The 19,077-nt window shown below is 41.6% G+C and overlaps 1 protein-coding gene across 2 annotated transcripts in view; it reads right to left on the reverse strand.

The window, feature by feature from the left end:
• arap2 (ArfGAP with RhoGAP domain, ankyrin repeat and PH domain 2) overlaps positions 1–19,077 on the reverse strand; it is a 165,837-nt gene that overhangs the window by 53,312 nt on the left and 93,448 nt on the right. For both annotated transcript variants that reach the window (XM_005751799.2, XM_013915588.1), the window contains exon 15: positions 8,962–9,087. In XM_005751799.2, the coding sequence (XP_005751856.2) occupies positions 8,962–9,087 (126 nt within the window). The remainder of the gene's footprint in view (positions 1–8,961; positions 9,088–19,077) is intronic.

Below are 19,077 nucleotides of genomic sequence, written 5' to 3' on the forward strand. Positions count from 1 at the left end.
GAAAAGATTGCCATGCACTTCACTTTCGCTTCAAATGTGTCCCTGAATCACTAAGGTTTTGCAGAAAATGTCATGTCCATCATTTCTTAACAGAGAATAGCTAAGTCGTTGTTTCGTGCTGCACTGCCTCTGTAATTTCGCCCTTCCTTCTCTCTGTCCTGTCCCTAATAGCTTATTAGCCGAAAAGTTTCCTTTGTACCACGTGAAACCTTTAGCACAATCATCCTCTTAAAAGGCACACTTGTTTTCTGAACTGAAGTCAGGTGCCATCATGAGCCCGCAGGAACGTGGCATGTTGGTAATTTTTTTTTTTTTAAGTGTCTTTGTAATGGTTCATGTGGTGGTTATGTGGGAGTTTAGGTCATGTATGGACGAAAGTACTACTAAACATGGCACGCAGTACTGTGCTGCTCTTATAAATCATACTGCTCAGTAAGTTAATGTTGTTATCTGTAAGATATATGTATAAAATATACCCAGGAGGATCTGGTGTTGTTTAAAAGGCAAAGGTGGTACCTATTTGGTGCTGTCACGGTTCAGTTTACTGCATTTTACATGAGGCTAACTAATAAATAAACAAGTTTTCATGGCATTATTTTTTAAATCACCCTCACTTCACTTTTGCCCCCTGGAACTTTGTTGAACAGGCTGAACTCTCATGAATTTGCAGATTCCCGTCAAATTTTACGCCACAATCACCAGGCTGACATTTGGAGTTCACATTCAATGTCTCGACAACTGCTGAATGTCGTTCAGTCCAATTACAAATTTAGTGCAGACGTTCAGGTTTTGTTTTGTTTTTTTTGGTTAAATGTCTTTACGAAGGAAAAACTTCAAATTGTCAAAACAAAAAAAAAAATTGATCATCAAACAAGAAATGGGTTTGTTTGTTTTTTAAAATCTTCTTTGTGTTGCAGGCTTAACGGACAAGGTTACAGGAGGAGATGCTGACATGTGAAAACCAGTAAAAGAATGGCATATCTCTTCCATATAGGAATTGCTCCTAAACCTGGGAATCTGGGCCTCGACAGAGGGTAAGCGTTCACGTGGACACTCCATACAGCACCTTGAACGTCTTAAATATCCTCTCATTTCTCTAGATTTTGCTTCCACGGAGTCAGACTTTGTTGTAATTTTTGAACATGGTCTACAGTAAGAGTTCTTTAGGCTTTCTGAAGGTTTTTAAAGTTTCAGCTCCTTTTTCACTCAGTCTTGCTTAACACTGACCTGTGAATCATTCAAGCATAAAACAACTCATAACTCAAGGGATGAACCGGCATTGTGTCTACACACAACAGACGATTTAGGCACTATGTTACTAGCAGCCTGTTGCAAAAACACATGGAATAGAATCGCCCTTTATTTTCATTGTGCAAGTATAATTCCCACATTCGTATTTCTTTAGATGAATTTATGAAAATACTACAGATAACAGTTTGAGAGGCATAAAACAGTATTTTGCATTAAGAAGGGAATGCAAAAGAGCTGTTGGTGAAAACTTGACATATCTCAGCATGGCATGCTGTGTCACCTCCAAGTGGAAGACAAAAGCAGAAGTCCAAAGCCTAAAACCAATCTTCAGCAGTTGAATAGTATCTGAAAGTCATGTCCTTAAGAAATAGGAAAATATTCGAGCAAAGACCTGACACAGGACGTGAGACAGGCATCTGGCCCCTCGGTTGATTCGTCTACTGTTCACTGAAGCCTCATCAGAACGGGTCTCAGTGGAAGGCTGGCTGTCAAGAAGCCATTGTTAAAGAAGGGAAACAGGGAGAGGTATGCCTGAGGTATGCCAAGCTATATAAAACGTGTGCCGAAAATCAACAGCAACAGGTCTGATAGAGGTATGAAACCAAATTTTAAACTTTGGTTTAGATCATATTTATATGTACAGAGGAGGTCAGCAGAGCTGTACAACAGTAAGCACCTACAGCCATCTGTAAAACACGGTGGAGGCTCTGTCACGGTTGGCCTGCGTGTAAGCCACTGGTGTTGGAGATCTTGTCAAAATTGATGGAAATATGAACACAGAAAAGTACATTCAGCATAGCTGGATAGAAAAACATAAAATAAATACGATTTTTGAAAGTCCTTCAAACTTTCTTGTAAGAAATGACACGAAAGCTTGCATGAGAGCTCAGGCTGTGTTGAAGCTCATCGACAAGCTCGTTTGAATTGTACAAATTCTAGTTTCCCTTATATGATATATTTACATATGCATGTTTGCACATTTCCCAAGAAATTGCTGCACAAATTTCCCATTTTGGTGAGAATATAAAGAGATGATGGGTGGCTCAAGACACAAACACAGTACTATAAAGTATAAGAAACTGCGTGTGATTAGAAATTTACAGCTGCCATAAGGTGTGTTTACCCATTTTTCCATAACTAATGCATATATATTTTATACTATTCATTTGGTATTGCTGCAGATGTCTCATTATAATCCCCCATAACAACTACACATTTAAAACATATTAAACTGACAACAGGCAGCCATCAAGGCATGATAACAAAGTAAATGTTGGTTGTGCAATGAATTGGCTATAGAATAATGACAAAATGAGTGTTTGGATTGGTTGCTTAAAGCCTTGTTTTCACTATGCAATTCTAGCTAAACTTCCAGGAAAATGAAAACTTGATCTGGGCGGCCAAAACAATCAAATAATAGTGGTTTTATTTTACTCCTGTAGCTGAAATAGTAGACCGTGAACAAATAAAGCTCAAAATGGTGAGCTTTTTTTGTTTAAAATAACTCTTAGATATTGATTTTTATTGAAGGTTAACATGCCGGAGAGGTCCAAAACCTCTCATCAAGGTCATAAAAAGTTACAATGCCTTTGAAATATGCAAACGAGCAGACCTGGATATTAGGAATATTAATGGATATCATTGCGACGCTGCCATTTGTGGCATCTAGATCCAATCTCCCTGAACAGACATGTTCAAAACCTTCCATCTATGCCGAGGACACAAAGAAAACATTTTTAATTTCCTCTTCGTCCAAGGACAAAGACACTAAAAGTCCCACTGTGAATCCAGGAAGCAAATTGCTGTGGGATCCTGAGTCTAATCAGAGTGGACACATGAGTGGGCTCCCTACTCTACCACTTTTAGAAGAATTATCCTAATAATGGGCAGCAAAACCACAGGTACAGATTCTCACATACAGCCTTAACACGTCGAGGAGATCGTAGAAAGGGGGGCAGCCACAAGGTGTCACAAGTCAAGAATTTAAAAAATCTAATTGGAGACATCAGTACTGATCTTCTTCGGGCTTGAATTGGGAATGAATGTTTGATTTGATGGATTATGGATAAGACAGAAGACACACAAAGTAGACGAATGTCTATAAAACCAGGCAAGGAAGTTGTACTCTAGATGCAGGACATGTGATGCTGCCATTTCAGTGCCATATTGGCATGGTCTCATGCATACAATGAGTTTCAATCACTTGAATGCAACTGTGTTAAAAATGTGTGGCACAAGTTACTTCCTAACACAGCAGTGAATGCCTTTGGATCCCTTGAAGATATTCCCCCAGGAAACTGGCTTTATCAAATATCTGCACATCACCCAATCATGTGCATCTATCTTCCCTCTTTGTTTGTGGTTCGGCATTTCCTTAGCGGGTGGGATACCACTAGCTTCCACACAAGCACCAGCGCAATAGCAGGAACAATGGTGCTTGATTTACAATCAAGCAGCTGCGTCCATTGCCAGCTGTTCCCCACACACAGCAACGGCCCTGCGGCCCAGCCGTTCTCCGCAGGAGTCCACAACCAGCCGCCAGAGACAACGCCTAGCGGAAGCCAAGCGTGGTACAAGCCTGCACCCGCTAAATCGGGCCAATTAGCTTATACACTAAAAGCTCTCCCCGCATAGTGTTTTCCAGAGGAAATCTACTATGTGGAACCTCAGTTTCTCCTTTTGCTGCTCCTTTTCCCTTCACCTCCTCTCTCACTACAGCAATTTGTGAAATGTGCTAAATGCTCCAAGAGCGCACGATGAGCAGGCTGATTAGACAAATCAGCCAGTCAATGTGGCATTTAAACTGTCTTATTGTTCATTGACTGAATGGGCCGCATTTATAGAATAACAAGTTTACTCAAAAGTTTTAACTCTGAATGTGTATCAAGTTTTATTTTTAACCGCGCTCGCCCAGATTTACCCAAAAAGTCCCCCGAAACTTTTTATCGACGCGGCGCAGGCACCCATTTCAGTATGCATCGAAATAGCCGGCTGTGCCCCTCTTCCACTGAATCAACCTCTTCCCTCGCTCACTCTCCCACCTCTACCCCTTCCACCAATCTTCTGTCTATCTTGCCATCAGACTAAAATATCTGTGATGAAGACATCTGCTGGACAGCTTGTCAGGGGGGCTGGAAATGGAAATCGAGAAACTGAAGGGATCTGAACGATCTGTCTGTGCCAGAATTACAGCCCACTTCATTACAGGGAGGAATGGACAGATATGGCATAAGATAAAGGGAAAAAAATACACACTATCTGCCATGTATTTCTGGCTTTAGCAACAGCACTGCTTACTCATTTAGGCAGGAGGCGCGGTTACATAAACACAGACACCCCAAAAAGTACATTAGATTAAGACAAATTGTTTCAATGGGCTTTGTCTAGTGCTCGTGAAATAAAAACAGAGCAGTATAAATGTGACTACTTAGAAATTGTAATTATTTAAGCAGTCTTTGAAAGCAAATTTTTACCATAAACCACAAAGAAGATTTGGTTCACTATCAAAAACCCGACTCTAACTTTGTAGCTGCAAGTAACTGAATTGTCCACACAGATTTCTGTCCTCAGTAAAATGTAATTCCACATCTGTCTCTTCTCTCTTCTCTTCTGAGCTAGTGTTGCTGGGGAAAGGGAAAAAAACAGAGCACTGCTGATGAGGGAAAAGACAAAACTAATCAAACAAAATTGAGGATGCCATTTCCTTGCTGCCACTCACCATTTCAGACACTAACTGTCTCGCTTTCCCCTCAAAGGACTCACACGAGCGCACACGGAGAAGTGCACGCTCTTCAGTGTGGGAGTAGCATGAGTCACCGCTCGGCCCGTTCGAAGGGGGAGGACTTAATTGACGCTGGAATCAACTGTACAAACCGGATATGAAGCCGAGCTCAAACACAACAGGAAGCGGGAGGTAAAGTGGTGCCACGCTGCCGAGGACGGTGGAGCGCTGTTAAATTAAACAAGGAAATTTGTTTTTCTAACCCTAATCTATATTAGCAGCAGTGTCTTGACTTAACATGCTGCCAAATGCAAAGCAGGCGTTGTATTTTATTTCATTACTGTGGGCCAGCACACTGGTCCTCGCCCCCCAGCCACCTTTTCAAAGGCATTACCAAAAATGCTTGCCAAATTAATTTACACATACTAGTTCCCATCAGTGGAAGCACAACAGCTCACTAGAGCTCTCTCCAAGCCAAAAAAAGAAGGTGAAGTTTAAGACACTGTGGCAGAGTGCTTTTATTAAGCCATGAGCACAAGCTACTGTATGAATTATTAAGGACTTTGGTGCATCTATAGACCATCAAACCATTAGCCTGCAAGCAAAAGACATCCAGGAGAGCACATTCAAAAATACCTCACCCCTCTGCGCTCGCAAAGTCCTGACAGCGTTTCCTTGTGATTGAAGAAGTTGGAACACACCGAGTTTTGAACCCAACCCCTCTGAATTTTTCAGCAGCTGCAGTTAAAGCACCATTAAAGCACAAAAGCTGTGTCTGCGTGGTTTTCTATAATTGATGAAATAACAAGGTATTTATTGGAGGAAATATCACAAGCACTTATCTGAGGAGATGGCGCGGCGACTGCAAGTGGTATAAAATGCACGACAGTGACCAACAAAAATGGGCACCTGTAGTACTCTGTCTGAAACACCCGCTGTATGTGGAACAACAACCCATGTACTCACGTTCCATCTCGGCTTTTATATTAGGATACAAGATGGTAAATGGAGTGGTGACTATATAGTATTTTTCTACGCTAACAGAGCACTCAAAGCGCTTTTTTTACTACAAGCCTCCTTCACTCAGTCACATTCATACAAGTGCTTTTCTTTCTATATCCAAGCACCTCATCTAATAGTCGCACACACACAACCTCCGATGGATACATCAGGGGCAACTCTGCGTTCATGTCAAAGTACGTCCAAGGATACTTCAGCATGTAGACTGGAGCAGGCACTGGATAGATGACCGGCTCTACATCCTGAGCCACAGCTGCCACAAGATTCCCAGGCAAGCGACCATCCAAGTACCAACCATTGGGCATGCTCAGGGTGGTATGGCCTCGAGCAGAGACTGTAACCTTAAGATATACTTAACTAAAGTTACTTTCAAGATGGCTACAGCGGGTAGATCGAGCCAGTGACCTTTTGCTTACCAAGCCAACGTGTTAACCACTACAGTCTAGAGCCGCTCTCACTGCTCTGCAGACACATCAATGTATTTTTTGGCAAAGCATTCACGTAAACAACACCAGCCAATATTAAACAGCTTGGGGTGGTTATTTATGACTTCTTACTAAGATGACAGTACAATGCAGTTTAAAAATTATCTTGTTATTACAACAACTTAACATTTTATATTTTCATCAGATACAGGTCCACCGACATTCAGTAATGACCTATTCTGGTAGGTCATTTATTGTGAATGTAGATGTGCTCACCAACTCCTGAGGTGCACAATGAGTAACAGTAGCTACTGCTCCACCTTCTTTCCAAACCTCGTCTGGCATTAACATCAGCACAGAAACTGTGCACCGGGAGCCTCATAGCACGCATATCCATAGCTGAGCAGCTAATTTAGGCTACGTCCACACTAGCTAGGATAAATTTGAAAACAGTGTTTTCCGCATCCACCCTATCATTTTCAGTCATTTTCACAGAGTTGTGCGTCCACATTGAAATGTCCGAAAACACTTACATTCCATTACTGCGCATTTACCTGCCTCATTTCTGTCTGCCGTTTATTTACTTTCCGGCTCTTTGAAACGTCGCAGCAAAATGTCGAGGAAAAGCACAGTTTTTTAAATTGACTAACAATGAGGTGGAGTTGTTGCTGCGAGTAACACAAAAGTACAAAGTTGCAAAAGCGAGTGAGAATTAAAGAATTTGAAGAAAAGCTATCTGACGCATGTACAGACTGATATTAATCTTTAACAAGGCTGTCAAGATTCAGAGCAAACAAAACAACTGCTGTATAATGCCCTCTGCTATCTTAGTTTAATTGGTCACATGACTGCATCACATGACTAAAATGTGTCATCGTTTTCGAAAAGGCTCCGGGTTCGCTGTCCACACTGCGAGGCGAAAACTGCGTTTTCAAATGTATCTGCTTTGGAGAGCGTTTTCAAAACGCTGCATTTTCCTTGAGTGAAAACGCCGTCTCAGTGTGGACGGAGGGCCAAAACGGAGAGAAAAAGATGCGTTTTCAAACGAAAATGTATTAGTGTGGACATGGCCTTATGTGTAATGCGTAGAAGGCTCTATAGCAGGGGTGGGGGAACTCCAGGCCTCGAGGGCCAGTGTCCTGCAGGTTTTAGATGTGTCCTTGATCCAACACAGCTCATTTAAATGGCTAAATGACCTCCTCAGCATGTCTTGAAGTTCTCCAGAGGCCTGGTAATGAACTAATCATTTGATTCAGGTGTGCTAAAACCTGCAGAACAAGTTCCCCGTCCCTGCTCTATAGCGTTACAGAATAACATTTAACCATTTCATTTGCTTTCATTTCTATTTTAATGAAAAACATGAAGAACAAGGCATGAATAAAAAATAATAAAAATTTGTAAATTCAGTTTTACAAAATCTAGTTTCATTCTGTTGATACAACATGACCAGAATATAAAAAAATGAATTAATCTGACTTTTTTTTCCCCTTTCAGATACACTTCAAAACTGGTCATTTGATCATTCTGGTTTCTTGTCGAGCTTTTTTCTTTTGCAATGAAATCACCTTGTTCCCAATTTCCTCGGTGAGTAACCACGTTATTATGGCTAATACAAATTTTGGCCAAAAACTATGAAATTAAGAGTCAAGTTGCATTACACTGGAATTATCCTTTAACAAATGAAATGAAAATGAATTTCATTTGTGCGGATAATGAGATTTTTCGAGAGATACTCGGCTAAATTTTCCACAATTTTCTCTAAGAGGCAATTTCCCCAGACCTCAGCCCTGTTCATTAGCCAGCATGTACAACCGCCAATGAGAGCAGTGCATGTGTGGGATAATGGAAATGGAGGTAGATCATGCTGAACATGAAGGAGATTTAGCTCATTCAAGTGGCAGGTAGTGTTTCTCCCCCATCCCTCGTCCCACTCCTCCACCTTCCCAATAACCCCCTTCCCCAGAGGCATTACCCAAAGCTGGCTCCTTCTCCTAATTACCCATGGGCCCCAGAAATGCTCCAGCTGTTTGGAGAAGTGGGACCACTGCAGAGCAGGAGGTTCAGCAGCAGCTGATGAGTTGGGTGAGAAATGGAAGCTGATTAAAAGTTTTAAACTCGCTTGGAAGACAAAAGAAAGAGAAATTTGAAGTTTTGGAGAAGGCATCTCAGGTACATTTCCAACGGATTTGTGCTAAAATTCTTTCTTTAATTAGTTTTTTTGTTGTAGTTTTTTGTCAGATTTGCTCCGTGCTTCCGTAGTGCATTCACTGATGATTCATCTAACATACTTGTGTCTGACAAGACCTCCCAGAGGACGAGGAAGAACTCGTTTGAAAGACAAATTCATTGATCGTTGTGACTGTGACTGCTTGCTGTACAGATTAAACGATTGGCAGTTTGACAGCTGACAGACTGACACTGATTGATCGATCAGCGCTTAACTGGAGGAGACCTCTGACAAACATGCAGCTTATATTGCTTACAAATGGACTGATGGATGGATTGGACTTGCCTGTGATTTGCAAAAGTGCCATTTTGACTCACCATCCCTACCGCGACGGTCCAACGTCGCCTTGGTAGATGAAGATGAGATGTAGAGGAAACCGTCCATGAAGATGGAAGCCTCAGGCAGGCAGGCGTTCTCTGACCATTGGTCCAGTCGAGGGAAAGCTACAAGGGAAGCAGAGGAGGAACACATGAGCAAAGAAATGGTTTTCCTCAAAGAATGTAATGGCACCCGTCTATTCATTCATTCCTTTACTGCCATTTATGTTACCTTTTTCTCAAGGGATGCAAAGCAAAATTAAAGCTGGAGTAATCAGATTTTTTAAGCAACATTGGAGAAAAAAATAATAATTACTTATTACTTTTATTCAAGTATCCGGAGAGAGATCAGATCAGGTGAAGTAGAGGCCCAGAGGGATGAAGTATTAAGTAAGAAGCTGTGGTGCAATGGAGTAAAGCCAATGACATTTTCACCTGAGAGATTAGGGTTTGAACTCCTGGTTGTTGTAGGTTGCTGGTATTCAGCCAGTACAATTGGTCACAAAGATATATATCGCTGCACCAAAAACCTAGTAATTGCTTTGATCACTAGCAAGTTGCCGTGGTTGTCTGTATTCTGCATGCAAAATGCCAAACATTCTCCAACCACTTGCCAAGTGGTGGTTAAAGTGCAAGAAGTGCAGGACAGTCCAGAAATGGGAAATGTTCCCCTTTGAACAAAACTTTTGACTTACCGCTGGAGTCAACAAATTTTAAAAGCTTACTTTGAGGCGACTGTTCCCCATTTTTGGTTAGTAGTTGACATATGCACACTATGGCTAACTGCAGAAATCCACTAGCAACCAACCCAGTTGCAAGGAGGTTTTTTGGTAGACCACTGTATACCTCTTTGCAAACAAATTTATCTACCAATAGCCAGCAACCTCCAGCAACCACTCACCAACCGGTCAGGGAAAGGTTTACAGTGGGTCGCGAACCAGTCTCTAGTGTGGCCCAGTGAGAGTGTGGCCTAATTTGTAGTGCAAATGCCATTTCCTGTCCAGTGGTGCTTTCGGTTGGTTCAGCTTTTCTAGATCTCTGCCTACTGCAGCTTTTAAGAATTGTTTTAACGTAATAAGTGAGCATTTAAATTGGTTTAACAATCATACGATATGCAAAATCACATAAATAGACGAAGTTATCGGCAATGGGAAAATAACCGAGTGCACCCAAAGCTGTTTTCTGGGGTAATTTTTTATACTGTATTCAATAACTTTGTGATCTCTCTCCTGTAGAATTCCACTCAGTAAATAATTCACTTGCAAAGAACATTTGCTGAAAGGGGCAACAAGGTGATGCGTCTGCCCTCTAACCATAGTACAGTGGCTCCACTACACACGCTAACATGACAATCACTGCTTGCATTAGCTGATATTCTAACAGATCCCCTAACACCAGCCTCCAGTGCATGCCAATCACTGCTGAGATCTCATTTTGCTGTTCAGATTTGGGATGTGGAAAGTGTTTTAGATTAAAATAACACCAATCCCACGCGTGATTCGAGCTTTCTCTCCCAGTGTCATCCGTATAAAATACCTGACTGAAAAGTCTGTCCTTCAAGCTGAATATGTGAATCCCCGATCCAGCTCTGGGAGGCTTTCACACTACTGAAGGACCCACAAGCAAGACAATGAATCCCCACTGGCTTCACAATTGCTGTTCTTGAACTCGTGCACTGACCTACATATGGAAAGCATTTTCCCGTGGGCATCAATAAAGCAGCACAGTATTATCTTCTTTTTTTTCACAAGCAGCATAAAAAGTGATTATACAAGTTGGTGTTTATTTATTCATGACATTGAAAGAGAGTGACCATGTGACAAAGTCAAAGACGCAGCATTGTGAGAGCACTTCGTGGCAGAGTCCTCCACGTGCTGTATCTGTTAAAAAAACCCGAATAATTTCTACACTGTGTCCTCGCTTCATCTTTGTCCATTAAAATTAGAAGTCACTCATTTTTCTCTCTTTTTCTCGCAAACTTCAAGAGCTCCCCACATTCAACCTTATCATTCTCAAATTCAATTAGCTTCAATTCTGGGGTTCAATTTTCTGCCAAAGCCTTGGAAATATCTTACAGATTTTATCTTCACTACCTCCAGCTCCCTCATCAAGCAAGGTAAAATAACTTTAATTGAAACCACTTTTGATTGAAGTGACATTTCTACCCTTTAGTAACACCACTAATGCCTCTTCTCAGGACGGCGTATCGTTCCCCAGCGAAAAAACAGCCAGTTAATTTAACAAGAAAGCTTATTCTGAACATCGTTATGTGTGTAGTTTCATTATGTCAGACGAGCTAATTGTGTTCAAATGTGCATTAATACTCTTTGCTTTGAAGTAAACTATCAAGTAAGCACATAATAAAAAAAGGATTTAGAAGCCCAACTTACAGAGCATTTAAGAACTACAGCAAAAATCATACGTCTCTATAGAAAGCATTTTTTTTACTGTCCAAAATTGTTTCAGTGGTGCAAAGAAACCAAGAAGAGAACAAGCCATGAATCTCTAAAAACTGAAATGTAATTATAGACTCAAACACAAATAAGGACAGTATATATATTGCAATTTCAAATCCATGTCAAACGTAAACGTTCAAAGGGTTCTAAAGGCATAAAAACATATCAAAACATAAAAAATATGTTTTTCTCATATTAAAACAAACAAGCAACCTATTAGAAATACACAGAGAAATGTGAATAAGAAACAAACTTAGGCTATTGCTAGATGTAATCACTTGCAAGCAGGGTACTGGACAGGAAAACCACCTTACGAATGTTTTGGTCAGTAGTGCATTCTTATTGTAGCGCGTTATTTGTTAAGAAGCTGCCAAGTCCTTCACAAACAATTGCTACCTGATCACCAAGTGGTAGCAAAAATTGATAAAAACGTGGCAAAATGTGGACAAAACTAAACACAGTGACACTGAAGACCACTGAAACCAATAGGTTTCAAAAGCCACGGCTTTTATTTTGAAAATTAATGGTGCGTCCATTCGCAGTTTCCATTGCTCTCTTTACAGTCTCACAACCATATAGCAAATAGTTGGTGAGTAATAACAGACTAATTGGCATCTTCCATGGAAACACTGACACTGTGGTAATCTGCTGGTGACCAAACCAATTGCAAAGAGGTTTTTTAGTGCAGCACTATACACCTCTTCTAATATGCCAGTTTTTGTGCAGCGACAGCAAGCAAACGCGCAACTGGTAAGGGAATACGCATTTTCCCCCCTGGAGACGAGCGGTTATCAGGGGGTCATCGAGGAGTCTCTGGGCCTGTGTTACTGCAGCATCTTATTAGCAAACTGTTAGCCAATGTTACAGAGATATAAGAACAGATCGAACTCTGCCTTAAAGGTGAATACAAAACGAGAAAAACATTATGACTTAATATCCGTTCAGCTTATTTTTGTCCACTTAATAATGCTCGTGTGTTCCCTCAGTCATAATGTCTATGTTCATTTTTCTATAGAAGTAGGAAATCAAACCTCCCTTTTCCTGCAAGTCTCTGCAGCTGCTGCTTTGTTCACGTCATACAGTTTGCATTAAGGCTGGGATTATGCTCCCGTCTGGAGAGCCTCAGACACCATGGTTGAGTAAGTTGTTGTTATTACTCTGTTTGGCAGTCTGCGTGCAGGAACCACGTGTTGTCGGTGCCTCTGCAGTGCAGAGTCCTTATAGACGTACTACACAACGTCTGCACGGAGCCTCATGTTCACCCTCTGATGACGACATTTATGACCCCTGCAGACTCGTAGATGTGAAAAGTATCATTTCTGAATAGGAGAAAACCTACACGCTCAGACTTCACAGGGGCATTTGCATGCTTTAAAGGCTCAAAGATCTAATACGGGGATAAAAGTCAAAAGAATATTAAAAATTCAGAGAATTTTCATTGTGTTTTTAAAAGAAGGAGCTGACAAAATACACAGAGGGGCATTTTTTCATTTTTATGTGATTGGACAGTTAAAATTAGACAGGAAGGTGGAACGATGGGTGTGGGAGAAGACATGCAGCAGAAGGGTCCCAGTCAAGACTTAAACCAGGCCACTGTGTTGAGCCTTGTTGAGCCTCGACCAGGTGAGCTAAATGGGCCCCCAGCCAGATGCATATTTATATAATTATGGTTCTAGGGGCCATGATGCATCATAGGGTACACAAAAGAGTCCAAGAAGAAGTAGTTCCCACCCTGAATAGCATGTTTAAAAATTAGCCTTCAGTACAAAATCCACTTATTAAATCCAAATGCTCCATTTGAACTTGGATGGATTGTTGTTGGTCAACAGGCAAGAACTACATCACCTTTGTAGCTACTACATTATTCAGCACTAACATCAGCTGCAATAGCCAAATTAATCTTTAGCAAGTTATTTAAAAAAAAACAAAATATAAGAAGTATAAAAAAGTTTTAATGCTAATTAATAATCCATCAATGATTTAATTAATAAACATGCATCAGTTTTGGCATTTTTTCTTTACATAACTGTGATTCTGGCCAAGTTTATCAAGTAAATATCAATGAAGACTTCAAGGGAAAATTACATTGAAAAACAGCTCACAAATGCACGTCATCCTTCATCCATTTACAGCCGAGCTCGTATAAAGCAACATCCCAACAGCAGCAGCATCATTTCTGCAGGACACAGGCCTTTTTTCTTGGCTATTCGTAACAAGTAATATACTTTTGATGTGATGCCAAGGAATGCCGTGCCAAGTTAGTTAGCAGCATCTGTAATCTAGCTGTGAATCTAACAGAGGATATGTCTGCCAATTACGGCATCATAAATACACGGAATATGATTTTCGCAGTCAAATTCCAGGGAAGTGAGTCTACGCACACACATACGCGGACGCACATGCACACATTTTCCACTGTCGACCATTCAGATTGACAAAATGTAAATAAGCCAGTGGCTTGATGTGGTATCAGTTGTAACAAGGCTCCCTTTGTGAGCTTTCTAAACAACCCCTCTGGGCCCCTAAAGCTGGACTCTGTTAAGATGGGACTGTGATGTCTGTGGGGGCGGCAGCTGAGAAGTCTGGCCTGCGCCGATTGGCTCAGTCCCCTGTGAAGGGAGGTGACATGACAGAGTGCTCAATTAGCCATCTGGTCGCCCACGGCAACGGTCACAAAGTGGTCCCCAACAAGCAGTGGACAGTGGGGTAATCAGAGGAGCTCGGTCACACACATGCACGCACACACCTACACAAACGCGCGCGCACAGAGCAATGAGGTAAGCGATAACACAAATACAGAACACGTGCGGGAAGAGCGTAAAGGAACGCCTAAGTCAGCTAAAGATAAAAAGAGCCAGAGGTTTCCTCAGTGTATAAACTTATAGTCATTCTTAGGATTAAAGAAAAAGAAACTATTGTATTTATTGAGCTGTATAGCTGGAGGCCATGCTGACACACACATACACAAACACACACAAACACTTTTAAAATTAAAACCATACACAAACAGACACTTCACCTTAATTTACCCAAACACTGAGCACCTTTTTGCGACCTCCTAACCCTCTTACTGCCCTGCGTACAGTCAGAGGGAACTGGTCGAAAACATAAACAATGTCAACAAGGACAGAAAAAAAAAACTGCCAGTCCTGCATTGAAGCTAACAACGGGGTGAAATAGAGACGCGACTTTGATTTAGTGTCTCTATAGATATATATATATATATATATATGTGTGTGTGTGTGTGTGTGTGTGAGTGTTCCTTTTATTACCCACACTGAAAAGTCTGCCAGATAAATTTTTAATGTGACGCAAGATTCAGGGCATCAGGGACGCTAGGGCGACAACAATAAAACTTCTTTGCCTCCAAATCCATGGTGTGTCATTTAAGGAGTGGAATGATGCCAACAGTGAGAGGCATTGCTGTACAGCTCGGTTTCACAGTACAACGGCCTCCTGGGTGGAGTGAAGAGCCTCCATAAAACACTATTTACATGTTTACATTGTTCTCCTCACAGTTGTAGGCATTAGCTGATGCCTAGCAGGGCGGGTGTTACGCAACAAGATGTGCAAGTCGTTTCGTTAAAACTGTGAGCTTAAAGCCAACATTTGTAAAATTTTTATGGGGTTTAGCATTTTACAAATAGTTCAGATGGCAGGGGTTTTGCGTTTACAGAGAAGTGCTGCAGTCCTGAGGAGAGCAGGCTTTTCTTTATGCCACGCTTTGCACTGATATTATCTGCTGGAGGAGCTGCTTTAACAGCTGTATTATCTAATATTTCTATAACCGGTCAAATTGCTCTTTCAGGCTTAAACAAGTTACACGTAATGCTTTTTAAGACCTTTCTAATATCACTTTAAATGAAATTTAGGCCCACAGTCGGTGTGGAAATATGAATAAAAACATGCACTCTCTAAGTGAAAACACTGTCTGTTCGGTAAGATCAAATACACGTCATTTTAAAAATTGTAAGAAAGCTGCAGCCCAATCTGAAACCTGAAATCTTTGCAGACACCAACCACTCTTTCACTGCAGTCTTCTATAATTGAGACTCAGTCTTCTGACATCTTCCCTTTAGTCTCACGGCAGCCACGACACTGCATTTGAACACTTTCTGTACCAAGCACCAGATACAGGACACCCTCTGGTTCAACTGGGGTCAAATAAACAAAGAACAACATGCAACTTAAATCCTTCTAAAATTGACATTTTGGGAAACCAGATGTCCCTCTGTATGTGAGACTGCACAGCACTTCTTCTCCCCTGTCCTGTATCTGGAGACAGTGTCCCATTATTTTGACTGGTTCTGCAGGACATGCGCTATTTTAAAGTCTGACTTTTACCTAATGCACATAATCGGAAGGCTTTTTATTATTTTGTGAGTCAAGGTTAGCTTATCTAATGCTATAGCCTTACTGAAACCCAAAGATGCATTCAAATATAATATATCTGACCACCTCCCAGCATTGTTAACATGTCCCACATCATCCCACATTTAGTTTGTTGGGATCGGCTCACCCTGATGACGTCTTACGGCACTGTCACCTCACGGTAAGAAGGTTACTTGTTCAAACTCTGGCTTGGTTGTTTCTGTGTAGAGTCTGCATGTTCTCCCAGTGGCTACACACGTTTCCAGCATGAACGCAGACATGCAAGTTAGGATCATTTATGATTCTAAACTGGCCATGAATAAGAAGGACTTTACAGACTAAAGCACTGTCTGAACTTGTGTTTAAATGTGGGCTTTGAGTGGTAGTAAGACTAGAAGGAGGACTGTAGAAATTCCAGTCTATTTGTGAACGAGCGCTCTTCATTTCCTATAAGCTGCTAGATAATAACGTTACATGAATAGCCTTTATATCTCTTAGAAATGTTTCTACCTACAGAATTCTGCAAAAAAAAAAATGGACCAGCGACTGTTCATTCAACAAAAGACATACTTGAAGATATTCGCTCCATGACTCTAAACAGAGAAACCTGCACTAGAATAAGCAACTGGTACACCCAAACAAATGTGAGGTACTAAGCGTCCTCACTAGCTCAACAAAGCAACATTTGTCAATGAATGACTCCCTAGGAGTAAGGACTTGGCGACAGTGGGAAGGAAAAACTCCCTTTTAACCCCTCAGAGAGGGGTGACCATCTGCCGTGACTACAAAGCCTTTTCTCTTTTTGACAAGTGTTCTGTCAAAAATCACGAGTCACTCCCCGCTGATGCCTCACTGTTGGATCTTGCTGTCCATGTAAAAACGAAGTGACTCAGATTCTGCCTGGAGACGCCACGGACCTTCTTTTCAGCCTCTTTTACTTATAAGACCAGCCACACACATCACGTCTTATATTCAGAGGGTGAATAATGCAGAAGAACATGCAATAAACACTAACAGCTTGTTATGCTGAATGTTCTGCCTGGTCTCACAAGACTTGATTGGCCAAAACAGTCCTCCATGTCTTCTATTTAAGCCATGGGCCTAAATATTGCACCACTACATCAGATGTAGAAGTCTCAAAAACTCAAGCATCAAATATAAAATACCTGGCATTAATGGGTTATAGATGGACATACAGTTGCACTGCCCTTCAAACACAAAAGATGGCACACAATATTACGATAACACCCCCATGTGACTTTTCAATCAAGAATGACTTAAATCGCTGTAGAGGTTTCGACACCGACTACTGCTGCTATAAATTATATCTAACAATTTCATCTATAAAGGTCTCCTTGGAGGTAGAGATACACCAGACATGAAGTTTATACAGGAACTTAGAAATATACAAAAAATCATCACAGGGAAAGCCTATGACTATAAGGAATAGAGGCATCAACGAAGCTGCCCTCGGGGAGTTCCTAAAATGTGAAGAGACACTGCCACGGAAAGCTACCATTGGCTTTTTAATAGAATCCGGGATGGTAATGTGCACAGGAACGTGCTCCTACAGTGTCCCGAGGTGCTTTGAGGCGAGCAGGTGCGAGCATGAGAATGAGGTCCGTGGAGGCCCCCTCCTTACAAACACGCAGAGAAAGGAAGCTAATGAAGTGGCCATGCTATCTGCTATCAGCAGATGTCCGAACACCGGGGCTACAAATTAGCCGCCATGGAGGGAGCAGAGTGTGGAGACGGTTTTGGGAAAAGCGGGGCTTGCAGCTTTGGTTTTTGGCTTTTGGGGGGCTTCACCGCATCCTGGGATAATAGAGGGTTTGTCCTTATTCTTATTTTCACAAACTGGGAGCGCAATTCACACTGTGAACGGAGACAGCGGCGATGTTTTACACACACACCAAGAGGCAGTCCGATTTGGAGTTTAGTTGTTAGGAGAAAGAATTCTTCAGGGTGCCTGTTTATTGCTGGCTCATTCCAGTCTGACACCACGGGGATAGCGAGTTTTGAAATAGGCCGCGTTTGTCTGGTTTACAGCACGACGTGGTGGTCGAATAAAGGCCTGAAGGTCACTCTTTATGTGAATTTGGGTTTTACAAGATAAGCAAACGGGCAGAAAAAAGAAATTTTCTCACAGCCAGACATAGTGGTTTGCTTCTGCAAATGCTTAAAATACCTATATCTGTCCTTGCATGTGTTCAATCGTTATCCTGCTGGAAAATTCAACTGTAAGGCTGAGGTCTTTTCAAACTCCAAACTCGCTCTGAACTCAGTTTTGCCCTCAATATTGGCTGCTGTGTTTCTCCTTTTATTCCTCCCTCTGTCAACTCCATGCTATACAGTAGGGATGGTGTCATGTGGGTATTGAATTGTTCCCGGAATCTGCCAGACATAACGCTGCACACAACAAATGAAAAAGTTCATTTTCTGTTTAATCAAAATTTTCACGAGTCTGCCTGCAAACTCTGGGGGCCCACACGCACAAAAACAATGCAGACACTGCTTTCTGCAGCTTTGTGCGATCTGACAATGCGTCCAACAGTAGGAAAATGTCAGAAGAGGGAGTCCGGACACATTTTGTGGTGAGGTTTAATCTTTTCACAGCACAACTATTTCTTTTTCTTTTCATCACATAAAACAGCAGGACAGTCTCCTCTCTCGGCCTTTTATTTGGAATCTTTAGTACCTGTAGGCACCTGTGCAACCATGATGAAAAACATGTTTGATCGTGGCTGTAGTTCGTTTTACTAAATCTACCTTAACACGCAAGTCTGTCTCTCACTTATTTGACATTTCCAGCCTGTCTGCGGACTGCATATGTACAGCAGATCGTCACAAAGAGGTCCCAGTCCCGCAGCGTCGCTGGCTACATCCATAGTGAGCCAAATTGAAATCAAAAGCAGAACCAAACACATTCACGATACAAAGCTCCGTATAAACCTAAGATCTCACTACAATGGTAGTGATTATGATTCAAAAAAATAAAAATCAACAACTAGAATACGTCTCACATCACATTTCTGCATTATTGTTCGCCGTGTGTCTATGTGGGTTCTCTCCGGGTACTCCAGCTTCCTCCCACCGTCCAAAGACATGCAGTTAGTGGGGTTAGGTTAACTGGTGATTCTAAATTGTCCAAATGTGTGAGTGTGAATGGTTGTATATCTGTGTTAGATTTGCGACTGCCGACCTGTCCAGGGTGTAGACTGCTTCTCACCCTATGGCAGCTGAGATAGTCTCCAACCCACCTGCAAACCTGAATTGTAGAAGTGGATGG

Source organism: Pundamilia nyererei, unplaced genomic scaffold (assembly GCF_000239375.1).
Source record: "Pundamilia nyererei isolate P.nyererei 1_Seehausen unplaced genomic scaffold, PunNye1.0 scaffold00327, whole genome shotgun sequence".
Classification (NCBI taxonomy): domain Eukaryota; kingdom Metazoa; phylum Chordata; class Actinopteri; order Cichliformes; family Cichlidae; genus Pundamilia; species Pundamilia nyererei.